The sequence below is a fragment of the Amblyomma mixtum genome, chromosome 3, assembly GCF_055824585.1.
Source record: "Amblyomma mixtum isolate Tamu chromosome 3, ASM5582458v1, whole genome shotgun sequence".
Taxonomy (NCBI): domain Eukaryota; kingdom Metazoa; phylum Arthropoda; class Arachnida; order Ixodida; family Ixodidae; genus Amblyomma; species Amblyomma mixtum.
In genome coordinates, this window is record NC_143014.1 from 337309895 (window position 1) to 337322578 (window position 12684).

Here is a 12684-nt window from a genome sequence, read left to right on the forward strand (position 1 = left end):
AAGCGCATGACGTGTCCGCCTTCGCATCTTTCACGCGTTCTAGTGAAGGCGCAATAAGATCAACCAAAACAGCCCGAGCCCTCGATGACCTGCTGGAGGTTGGTATCTAAAAAGCTTATTCCCTGAAGAAGGCAAGAAAAGGGGTTTCTAGGTCGTCAACAATAGACGAATATTCGAACTCCCATTGGCTCCGTGAAGGACCACGCCCGACCAATTGTGGCCATTGTCCACCTCTCCACCACAAGTGACCCCAACCAATACCGTGAGTTCTTCCCGATCACGTGGTATACTAGCTATGAACCTAGCTTTTCAGAGCCTTCGCGCACCGGTCGGAAACGGCATCGTCGAGTTCAGTCGCTGTGCTTCTGCGTTAGTGTGCACTGCAGCTGCGAAAAGAGTTGAATCGCGATCATTTTCCCTCTGTCCGTGATGTCTGCTGCCAGAGGGACCTCGACTGGCACTGCGAAGACCAGAGACGAATTTCCCGTCGTTGTTGTCGACGCGAAATCTCAGACGGAATACACCATTGGCAAGTTTCTCGGCAAGGTATGTGTCCTTAGAGAACGGGTGCGGTACGTTCCATACAGCAGAACCTGGTGGTATACCTTTTCAGTCTAGCCTGTTTATAACGACATTCCTTCAAATAAACCAGAATATTAATGCTGCTGTCGATTCGTACGTTGGGTTAAACATAATAAAGGCTTGAGGGCCCGTGCGCTGTGGGAGTAGATTAATGTACAGCTTACGCCAAACTTAACCAATGCCACGGACTTTAGCAGTGTAGCACAGCACGAATGAAGCCCCATGACCTCTATATACATGGTGTGCCGAAGATTTTACACAATGTTTAGCAAAAGACCTTTCGGTTTATAAGAGCGGTTTTTCCAGCATAGGATTATCAGAGGTGTTTTAAATACGCCAGAATACAGTCAAGATGCGCGAACAAGCTGGCTGGTTAACCATTACTGAATAGTTTACTTTTTTACTACTACTGTTAGATTCCTTAATTATTAAGAGGCGTGTTGCCCACCGTTAGCAATATCCACATCAGTTTTTAGAATTTCGAAAACACGGTTACCCTCCGCTGTGCTTAACAAATTTTCCCCACATCGCGCCAAAATAGAACTCTCGAGAAGCTTGCAGGAAAAGCAACCTCTCCAGTCCACGTATCTCGTCAAAATGGCCAAACATGGTTGGGCCACAGCGCCGACGGCAACAGCAATATTGAAATTCTAAAATCTCTTTCGGACATCACTTACGGTGGGTTCCACACCTTTACCTAATTGAAGACCCTTACGATATAATAGTTAAAAAGTTGACTATTCAATATTAACTAACCGGCCTGCTAGTTAGCCCCTTTTAACTCTATTCCGACGTAATAGACCGCTGGCAATAATATGCCTAAAAAAGGTATTTGCACTGAAAAATAGTTATGGATCGTCAGAATACGGTTGCTTTTCTGTTAGGAGTTTACAATGCCTGTTTATATAAGAAAGCTTTCTGCACAATGAAAGCCGTCCACCTCAACCGCGCTGTTCGGGGAAGGAGTAATTAAGAACGAGATGCTTCGGTGTAGGGCTGCGGAATAACTTCGACCACGTGCGACCCCGATCGGTTAGGGGGACAGGTTCGCCTTATTCTAACTTTAATGCAATAGGGTTAAGGATTTTCCCCCATGAGAGTCCTGCAGGAGATCGCCCGAAGTCCTTCTTGGCTCTTTGGCAGTTCTAACGCGTCAGCAATCATATCTAGGCAGCCGCACACCTGGGGGTTAGTTGTATCGGGACCCATTGTTTGTATGTACGGAGTGTTTGTAAGGAGAACATAAAGATGTTATAGGAGTGTTCCAGAACTTCCCACCATCTAATGATTTCGTACAGCTGGGGATTTTTAACGTTCACTAACATAACACACTCACACGTGTGAGTTTTGCGCTTCGCATCCAGGCGGCTGTCGTAGCCGGATTCGAACCCGTGTGCTCAGGCTCAACAGTAAGGGCGCTATAACCACTGAGCCACCGAGGCGGGTTCCTCGTTTGAGAAATGGACGGAGTATAGCAGGGCTTGTGAACGGGAACACCACAACTGTGCAAAACGGGCGAACTCGGTTACAGATGCTGCTGTAAAAGTTGTGTTGGAAGTCACGTTGCTCAGTTTACTAGTTAACACGATTCTCCCGTTTTCTGACATCCTCCACAGCTGGCATTGCTGTGCCAATAAAAGGCATCTTAATTTATGCCTCAAAAAGTCTATTGTGAACGATTACTGGCGAATTCCGCTGAAGCACTACATTTTTGCACGTTTACTCTTAATATGTAACGTCTGCATCATAATCATTATAGTCTGCTATTCTTTGTAAACTGAATCATACCTTTGAAACGTATTTCTGGCCATATGCCTATGTTTGTGGATATATGTTGTGCTGTTAGGCTCCAGGCTCATTTTACCTTCGAGTGAAGGAGCCCTTCGCCTGACTGTTTCAGTCGCCCAGTGCGACAGCATTCGCCCAGTATTCGTTTGGACAACCATGTAAGAAGGCTCGCATCGCTTTTTCAGGGGGGACATGCGGAGTGCTTCAAGTTCGTGGACAAAAAGACGAATGTGGTGTACGCAGGCAAGATCGTCTCCAAGAGTCATCTTACATTGACGATCTTCCGGCAATTTGTGAGTATATGTCTGGAGATCGTATATTCTCTTTATTCATTTTTAGTAGAATTTTTATTAAGGGGACACTGAGGGCAAAAAATTGTCTTTGTTGCTTTTTCTGGCACGCTAGCGAAGCGATTCGGGCCGACTCACCGAATAATACGAAAACGAAAGCAACAAATGCTTTGCTGCGACATACGATTGGCGCGCATATTCAAATCGGGTTGCGCCATCTCGCGAACGCAAGAGAAAGCCCGCGTGTTTGCGTATTGGCTGCTGTAACCCACTTCGTCCTCCCATAAAGTTCGCCCTGCTCGCGTATGCGTCAGAATGACTATCCGGCAAAGCGAGCCGGTTCCAAATCCAAACATTAATTGCATTTGGGCTCGGCGGCCGTGTTCTATAAGCATCCATTGTCCACTTTCGATTTCGTCCTGTCGCTTTGGTCACTCTTCAGTCATGCTGTTACAACTTTCTAGCATCAGAGGGAATCAACCCTATCATTAGCCGCCGCGGTGGCTCAGTGCTCGGCAGTTATGATGCTCGGCTGCTGTCCCGAAAGACGCGGGTTCGATCCCGGCCGCGGCGGCTGGAATTTCTTTGGAGGAGAAATTCTAGAGGCCCGTGTACTGTGCGATGCCAGTGCACGTTAAAGAACCCCAGGTGGTCGAAATTTCCGGAGCCCTCCACTACGGCGTCTCTCATAGCCTTTGGGACGTTAAACCCCAATAAACCAACCAATCCAACCATTGGCTGTAGTGCGGTGACATCCAATAGTGAGGTCGTTTCCCGGAGACGCTTGAAAGCCTTAGCAGCAAGAATGAACAACAGTCACCAATGCGATAGGACCAAATTCATTCGAAATGGATAGTGTATCTTTATAGAATACCGGCCCTGTGAGTCGTTTTCTAGCCTTCTCTGCAGCTTATCTAACCTCAATTTTCGTTGCAAGTAACTTAACGGTAACGTATCCAGACAGACAAACTTCAATTTGTGCACCTGATTTGAATGCTTCTCTAAATTTCCATGAAACTATTTGTCTGCAGAGGAAGGTCACAAGCAGTGGACAAAATTTTGCAGTTGATTCCTGCAACACAAATAGCAGTAGAGACGCATATTGCAAGATCCCGTTCTAGTGACCGATTACCTCAATCATAATTACGGCTTTTTTTTTCATTTCAGCGTAAGGTTTTTTTAAATAATCATCAGCAACAGCTTAGTTAACCACTTTCTTTCTTTTCTTTCCGCTTAATGCAACCTTATTTTTTTTCTGTAGCTTGAAGAGGAAATCGACATCGACAAAAGCCTGCGGCACAACAACGTGGTTTACTTCCACAGCCACTTTGAGGACGAAAAGAACGTGTACCTCATCTTGGAGCTGTGCATGCAGGTGCGTCAACGTTCCTGCTCTCGGTGGTTCCCATTTGCGCTGATTTTCTTCGCGTTGATTCTAAGATGCTGCTAATGTTATCTGATGTTGTCAAATTTTTGTCCGAGAATGTTTGACATGCTAAGGTAGTAGGATTTTGTCGAGCACTGCTCACACGACGCGGCTGGTAAGAGAACACTTCATTCATTCATTCACCAAATTTACTTTCCGAAGAGAAACGTTGAATGCGTGAAGCTGGCGTGGCGTTAACAGCGCATTATAACCTTGTGCAAAGCGAAAATCAACATTACAGCAAAAATGTGGCGTCGTTTTTTTCTCACTTATCGCCTCTTACACAGCTGACGGCACTTCACTTACGTATTTTTGAAGGCCTGATGACAGGATATCAAGAGTATTCCATCATCCAAACCGCTTCTATGAAATTCTGTTATGCCAGCATGTATTTGGGCCTGTATTTGTCACGGCAATTTCAGTGAGAAAGGCCCCATTGCGTTCTGGAAGCACAATTTAGGGCGCAGCCAAAGACTGCAGCCGCCGCGGTGGCTCAGTGGTTATAGCGCTCGGCTGCTGACCCGAAAGACGCGGGTTCGATACCGGCCGCGGCGGTCGAATTTCGACGGAGGCGAAATTCTAGAGGCCCGCGTACTGTGCTATGTCAGTGCACGTTAAAGAACTCCAGTTGGTCGCAATTTCCGGAGCCCTTCACTACGGCGTCCCTCATAGCCTGAGTCGCTTTGGGATGTTAAACCAAACTAAAGCAAAAAAGCCAAAGACTGCAAACTGCCTTCGTTGTTTCTAAACCTGTCATATACTACTGTGGTGCCCTCGTGTGCACACTGAATTTCGTACCACGAAAAAAAATTACTTCAGTCAAGCTTTCTTCAAACTGGCGTGATTTGAACAAGTGTGCTAAAGTGGGCATGTCCCAGTCTTGAACCTGAAGGAATCTACAGTAGCAAGGTGGAAAGTTGGGCGAGTTTAATCTTATTCATGATGAAGTTAGCGCCAAAAACAAGGACCAAAGTAGGAGAGCAGACACAACAAAGCGTTCGTGTTGTGTCTTCTCTCCTACTTTGGTCCTCGTTTTTGGCGCTAACTTCATCATGCTGAAGGAATCTCCGTTTCCTTTGTCATGTTCTTTAGCGTGTCTAACCTTCAAGGGTCGTCCGCAGGCTTCATGAGCGCATTTATTTCGAAGTCTCTGGAGGATGTCCTCCGGTGCCGCAAGACACTGACCGAGGTGGAGGTGCGGTGCTTGATGCGCCAGCTGCTCCTGGCCTGCCAGTACCTGGGTCAGGAGAAGGTCATCCACCGGGACCTGAAGGTTCAAAACTTGCTCCTCACCAGGGACTGGCAACTCAAGGTGGCCGACTTTGGGCTCGCCACGCGCCTCCACCACGAGGGGAAACTCAAGAGGACCATCTGCGGCACCGCCAACTACATGGCCCCCGAGATGCTGGCCGGGAAGGGCTACAGCTACGAAGCGGACATATGGTCCGTCGGATGCATCTTGTGGGTTTCACTTGATTGCGCAGAGATGTTCGCAACTGGTTACAGCGCTAATGGGAAAAACGAATGCTCGCCATACCTATCGTACAGGTGTACACTCGACCGTAAATATATAAAAGGTTGAGCCTACAGTCCGAAAATGTGAATGCAGAAACTGACAAATTCTTGCCTGCCTTGGCTCATGGTGTCAGTAACGAGGGAAGAACTCATGGCCGTGGCATTTACTTGTATTTCGAGCTGGCGAAGCAAGTCGGGCCAGAGTTGAAGGTGGTGATGGGTTCTGTTCAAACTTTGTATAGCGCTGCTCGCAGTCGGGTTCCGTCATGTGAAATAGACGTGAATTTTACGACTGAGCTATAGACGCTATATATAAATTGTTAATTTAGTGAGAGCAAATTTCCGGCGCCATAATTTTTTCGTCTTTCAGCTAGTCACCGTATCCCGCGGAGCTGAATTGCGATTGTTCATTCCACGATGTTGACAGGTGTCCTTTTATCAGGATAAAATATTCGCGCATATCTGTAATAGATATCATGACCCTTTTTTATGGTTTTTGAACTTTCATAATGCTTTAATTTTCGGTTGCGAGAAAAGCTAAGAATCTGTAAATGGGGCACTCATTATCGTAAATCCCAAACTTTTCTTAGCAACCCTCATGAGCGCAACTTGGCGGGCAGCCGTCTGCAAAGTCCTTCCTCTGACACGCCTCTGAGGTCGGCAACGGTATACGCCGGCCACCACACTGGAAGCGACGTTCATGTGTCGAGAGAATGGGTTTGAAAAGTTTCTGCCGTGATTCCCGGGTACACAACCGGGTATGCGTATCTTCCAGCAAGCAACTTACGAATGCCGCAGAGAAAATGTTGTCCATAAAAATCACTATACGGTCCCTCTTCATGTCAAGAAACAATGAGATCATCCACTTCGCGTTCAAATCCAGGCACTTAGGTGCATCACGAGCGTCGTTTGCCCGCTCTTAGGTTACCATTTCATGGCGATTGGTTCGTAGGGGTCTCCTATAGCATTGCTGTGCCCGCACTCCTTCGAGCTGTGACGTGCTAATATGACAGACGGTGCGGACATTGACAGGCCGCAAACTGCTCTCCGCAGGTACGAGCTGCTAGTGGGGCGTCCCCCCTTCAGTTCGTCGTCGATAGAGAGGATTTGCGCCAAAATCAAGAGGAACGAATACAGGATCCCCGCGACCGTGTCCCCCGAAGCGAGCGCCCTCATCCGGTGGATTCTCCAACCGGAACCCGCAAGGCGGCCCAGCATCGCGGCCATCATGCACCACGAGTTCATGGCAAGAGGTAGGCCTCATGTTGCATCTCTACGTGATGTGTGTACTGTAGACATAAAGTACTGGTGATGAAGTACTATTTACATGAAAATTTCTAACATTTCTAACAACAAAATTCTAAACCTTTTTCTCTGAAAAACAAAATTTTCCACCTCAACTGTCACCACTACTTCTATAGTCCGTGATATAATTGATGCTGGGAAATACTGCTGTGCATATTACCGACACAGAAATAGATCGAAGTCAGCAAAGACAACGTATTCCTGTAGCCGTCGAAATTAAGAAAGCGCAATGGGTTCAGAGAGGCGACATCAAAAAATGGTTTCTGCACAGGGCAACGTTAAGTACAATACAGCTAAACATCAGTGCAGCCGGCCTGCACACACTAGTTACGATTTGTGCAACGCTTGGCGCCATTACTGACACCATAATTGTACTGCGCCTCGTTATGCATCGATGTTGCTTTGTGGGTACAACTTCTTGAGCGCTTGGCGCGGTGGAGCGCAGCTCTCATTGTTCAGAAGCATCAGCTTTTGGCTTGTGTGAAGCAGTGTTCTACATGCGCGCATATTCCCAGGCGTTTTTTTATTTTATTTTTTAATGCTCGCAGCTATTCTTTGCGTTCACATTTTAGACGTTCTCTTCTTATCTCTGAGAAATGACGCGTATGGTCTACGTTCAGTTCCCCTATCTACTGCAAGACCCAGAACAAATTATGGTAAAATTAAATTATAACACTCTATAATGCCTATCAGTCTCTTGTTGAGATTCATTTAGAAAGGTATAGTGTGTCTGTATGTAAGAACAAACTGAGGATTCTTTTTTCCCCCGGTTACCTTTCAGCTAACTCTCTATACTTCGTTTTTTGTGTGTGTTGTCTTCCTTTCTTTACCCGAATGTGCATATTATGAAATTTTTTTTACTCTTATTTGGTATTTATTATTGTCTATCATTCACTGTTTTCTATTGTGCTAATGTTGCTCATTGTTTTTTTTTCTTTTGTCTATTCGGCCACCTTTTCCATGATGTGTTAATCGGGGTGCAGGCCTTGTCAGGAGGCATGCTTGGTCTACCTCCTTAAGCCTCACCTCGAGGGCATATTGTACATAATACGGCCAAATAAACATGCTACTACTATGAGCAGCAACATGCGGGTTGCCACAGGTCCTCGACCTCTTCTTTCCAGAAGCATACTAATGACCTCGCTTATAGCTTATAGCATTGGCAAATATCCGCAGCCCCCTGAATGCTGTTCGCCCTCTCCTTCCAGAGCCGCTTCCTGCCCACCTGCCTGCATCCCGTGTCACAGCGGAGCCTCGCACGGACGCCAACGGCAACGCCTTGGACACAGCCGACAGGAAACCCGTCTCGGAGGAAAACGAAAATCGTGGAGAGTAGGACTGTATTCGCCGATTGAAAAAGATCCACATGGGAACGACTGCTCTTATCTGAGGCTTCAGCCGCTCCAGATTGTTGTTTTTCAGTTGTTGTTGCTAGTATTGTAACAAATGTTGTATTTGAAAAAAAAAACAAGTTTCAGGAAGCTTTTATTTTCATTCAAGCTTTAAGGCATCCTTTTTCCTGACATGCGCTGTTAAACCATTGGAGCAAATGTACAGATACTATTTTTGACAATGCCTCGGTAGTTACTGGAAAGACTGCGATTGGGCTCCAATGGTGGATTGCTGTGAATCATTTCTGATGTGTACTACTGTTGTAATGCGATGTTGATTTTTATGCGGTGAACTTGTGTATAAACTCTTGTACACGATACGCTGTGTCCGTCTGCACTTTCTGCAGTTGTTGGAAGAAAGCTCTTCATCGTCTCCCAGAGCAAAAAAAAAAAATGACGGTGGGAGGCAGAGCTTTTCGACCACATCAACTGCGGTACTGGCATCTCACACGTGTCCAAACACAGGGCGACAGTGCAGGCATTTATGGATGAGAGTGGTCTTCACTGTTACCTAGGTTGTAGATGTGCAGCGTGGGCGAAGAAGTGGCGAAAAGCTGATTCCAGAGCCCGAGAACGCTTTTCGGCGTTAAAACTGAAGGCACACGTCCACTCGCGCTTGCGACGGGGTGGAGCATAATCCTCCTGGGACTGAGATTAGTCTCTCACGAAACCTGTTCAGCGCTCATCACTGGCTGATATCATCAGAACGGGGAAAGTACTGGCGGGTAATCGCGGCCGCCATATTTGGTCGTTCAGCACGATGAGGCGCCGGTCGCGGAAGTACACGCCGCGCGCACCGCCGATAGGGGCGCCACTGAAAGTCTCCTGGCGGTAGCCGTTGGAACCGTAGGCGGCCCGCGTGGCATTCTGCTATCTCTGCAAGTATACGACCGAGGTACTACGCGCGTGATTTTCTACCCGTGGGCGTAGCGTGCAGTTAACTTTGTGAAAGAAATTGCCGACGATTACATCATCATCATCAGCCTGACTACACCCACTGCAGGGCAAAGGCCTCTCCCATGTCTGTCCAGTTAACTCTGTCCTTTGTCAGTTGCCGCCACTGTATCCCCGCAAACTTCTTAATCTCATCCGCCCACCTTACTTTCTGCCGTCCCCTGCTCCGTTTGCGACGGTGGTACGACGATTACGTCACTTCCTGATGCGAAATTTGAGCGCAGCTCATCAGCGTTTTGATAGACTGAGGCAAAAAATTCGAGCAAAGCATGTATGTACAATTACAGACAACTTGTTACTTTTCACACATATTCCTTCATCAAGAAACACTTCACTAAGAGCACTTGATTGCGATCAAGGAAGCTTTGTGGACGGAGAAATAGAAGGGTATATGCTCGACTTGCTGCAACAATGCCTGGTTCTCAAAGGCGAGGTCTGCGCAAGTATTTCGCGAGGTTGTCACAGTCACAGCGGTGGGGGCCGTTACGAGCGAGAGGAACGGGATGTTCTTCCGCATAGTAGTAGTAGTAGTAGTAGTAGCAAAAACATTTATTGTTGCAAAAAGGAAGAGTTAGAGAGTAGGTTGTGGGGGATAGATAGATGTGCAGCTTCAGTTGTCGGTCTTCCCTATTCCAGGATCCCGTTGGCCTCCGCCGCTGCCTTGGCCCGCGTCACCAGCATAAGCTGTGTGCTCGAGTCGGAATCATGTCAGGAGGGCCTCCCACTGCTCTAGACTAGGGCTATTTATCTTTGGTAATAAAGGGTTTTTTTCACAGCCTGTAGTGCCGGCGCCCACATTTCGCTGGCTGGCCTCTCTGGAAACAAGCGCTGCGCGCCCGCCGTCGCTCAAAGCAGGCCCAGACTACACAGCCACTGTACCCAGGCTCTCTCGGGCATGTCGCGGCGTGCAGCGTGACTCATGCCGTCTCGCCGGCGCCGACGCGGACCCTTCCTCTTTCCCGCCTCTCCGTCGGAGCGGGCTCCTCCGTCTCGTCGCCGGCCGGCGCCTATCGACCATTGGTCTAATTTGAACGGTGGCCAGTGCTGCGACCTGATTGGAGGATTTGAACTGCTGGCTGCCGCAACCGTCAGCGGGCGGCTATAAAAACGGAGCCGCGCTGAACCCGAGGAGCAGACGGGCAGCAGAAGAGCCATCACGCCGGAGCTACGCTCGCCGCCGAGGCCGCCCTTCTTCTTTGTGCTAGCCCGTGGTGCTATTGGCCCTTGTATCATGTAAAAGCCCTTGTACATACTGTACATAAAAGTCATTTTACTCACCGTCGCCTCGACCGTTTCCTGGCTCGGACTCCCAGTCCCAACAGTGGTGGCAGCGGTGGGATGCCTCAGTCCCAACAAGCCCCAGGTAACGTGGTACGTTGTGGCGTAGCCCCCACACCACACGCGCTCTTTCGCGAATCTGATCGGCCACATTTTATTATACATGGCTCTGCTTGGGTAGATGTCTGTTTGTAGTCGTCTGAGCGTGGTGGCCTGCTCTCTGTTGAGGATATCCGTCGGAGCCGAGTACTTCTTGCGCGCTCCCAACAACGCCTTCATTGCCTCCCCGTAAGATTCTGGCGTGCTGAAGGGTCCCACCGGCAAATCCGCCCTCCGGTTCGTGAACCCTCGGACAACAGTGTCTGCCATGAGATTTCCCTCGACCCCAGTGTCAGGGACCGAAATGATTGTGTGTTGAATGTTTGTGTTGTTTGATCCATGTCTGTGTTGTTTTTGTTCGAAGAGGATCCTCGCGGCTTTTCGGCCGATCCTTCCATCTCTGCTAGAAATCAGCACGCTAGAAATCAGCTGTCACTCCTTGGGGCTGATAATCTCTGCTGATTTCTAGCATGCTTCTGCTGCGGTTGTCACATTTATGTTTTTTTCGCACTTTGTATCTTTCCACACTGCCGATATCTATGTATTTATACTTGTATGATCAGTAATAAACCCTCAGTTGTTAGTCAGCGCTGTGTCGTCCGTTTCCTTGTCTTTTGTGCTTGTCTTCGTTCGCGCTGCTTATTCAAGACGGCGAACACTTGTGGCAAGAAGAGTGCCGTGTGCAAATGTAGGACTAACGGTCTTTTGAGGACTATTAAGTAAACAAGGGAAGGGGAATGAGGGGCTCGTTATAAATATGAATATGAGAGAAGCCAACAGCCACAGAAACCAAGGGGCACAGGGGATTTTTTAATTAATTTATTTATTTTGTGGAGTTGATCAATTTATAATACTACTGAGTACGTTATCGCTTAAAGCTAATTGATTAGAAAAGCAGAAGAAAAAACAACCACATGCCGCCGGTGGGATCCGAACCCACGACCTCCGAATTACGCGTCCGGTGCTCTACCGCTGAGCTACGGCGACGGCTGTCAAATCTTCTGCTTTCGCGGGTATTTATGTTTACAAATAATCTAACCTTGGGAGTGTTCACCAGCGCCACCCACGTTCTTATAGTTGTTTTTGCTCCCGCCTGGGTAAGTTTTTTTTTCGTAGAGTGTATGAAACAATTTTGAAAAATCCGGTGGATTTACTCTCGATGGTTAATTTGATGCTTTTATTTAGTCTAAGCTAAAACTTCACACTTGCAACAGGATTTTTCTACAGTCAGATAAAACTCAAGGACGAAGCGGCTTTTCCCAGTTGAAGGATTCCTTCCAGGCAATACCGTCGGTAAACTCTCATGAGCATACTATAGAGTGACTATGCATGGAGCGGCAGATAAAAGTTGACAGTCCCCTCCCTCCATGATAGGAGTTGGACCCCTTCCTGTATGGTCGCGTAGCTCCCTGCATTGACAGGCTAGCAGGGTTGAGAATCGGCCGACGCCATTGGCAGGAAGGGGGGTCCTTCGACGGTGAAAGCGGCCTTCCCCGAAGTGAGTAATGAAGGCCGCCAACCGGGCTCGTGAAATGACTGGACAGGTGCTTTGACCTTGCTGGACCCACTGTGGCCGAATATCTTATCCGACAAACCTGTTTTCCCCCGGCATCGAATTGAATATTGCTCAAGCAACCGTTAACACTCCAATCAAGAGTTATGGTATAACATCTATCTCTCGCCATTTATTTTTCAAACAACATCCAATAATTGTACAAATAAAAGGTAAATAAATTTTTTTTTCTACCTTTTTCTTACCTTGTATACAGAAGTCCTCCCCCCCCCCCCCCAAAACCAATCTCTGAGACCGCCACTGCTTGTATGGCGCGATGTATTTAATTGTTCCTATCGTACTTGATCCGCCATTTTGCCTCCTTACTCGATGCCCTTCTGGGCCCTGTATTTTGAATAAATAAATAAATGTTCCCCCCTATTCAACATGGTCTAACAGTTTATTTGTAACTCTGTTCTGATCATGTGTCTCTTCTTGCCGCCGTGTGGTTGCGTTTTATGCTGCTTGTCTCGTCGTAGCTTCGAACTGAGTGTGCAAATTGTG

The 12684-nt window shown here is 47.7% G+C and overlaps 1 protein-coding gene across 1 annotated transcript; it reads left to right on the forward strand.

Moving 5' to 3' along the window:
- Positions 1 to 429: 429 nt before the first annotated feature.
- LOC149356078 (serine/threonine-protein kinase PLK1-like) lies at positions 430 to 8242 on the forward strand. The gene is made up of 6 exons (XM_089576247.1): positions 430 to 546; positions 2556 to 2663; positions 3922 to 4035; positions 5234 to 5547; positions 6655 to 6854; positions 8115 to 8242. Exons 1-6 carry the CDS (start codon positions 430 to 432, stop codon positions 8240 to 8242), a joined length of 981 nt encoding a protein of 326 aa, XP_089432373.1.
- The last annotated feature ends 4442 nt before the right edge of the window (positions 8243 to 12684 follow it).

Bases quoted from the DNA above. Each gene is read 5' to 3' on its own strand.
- LOC149356078 (XM_089576247.1), top strand. From the start codon at position 430: ATGTCTGCTGCCAGAGGGACCTCGACTGGCACTGCGAAGACCAGAGAC. The intron at 4,036-5,233 runs GTGCGTCAACGT...TTTATTTCGAAG, and splicing joins TCTTGGAGCTGTGCATGCAG to TCTCTGGAGGATGTCCTCCG. The intron at 5,548-6,654 runs GTGGGTTTCACT...TGCTCTCCGCAG, and splicing joins TGGTCCGTCGGATGCATCTT to GTACGAGCTGCTAGTGGGGC.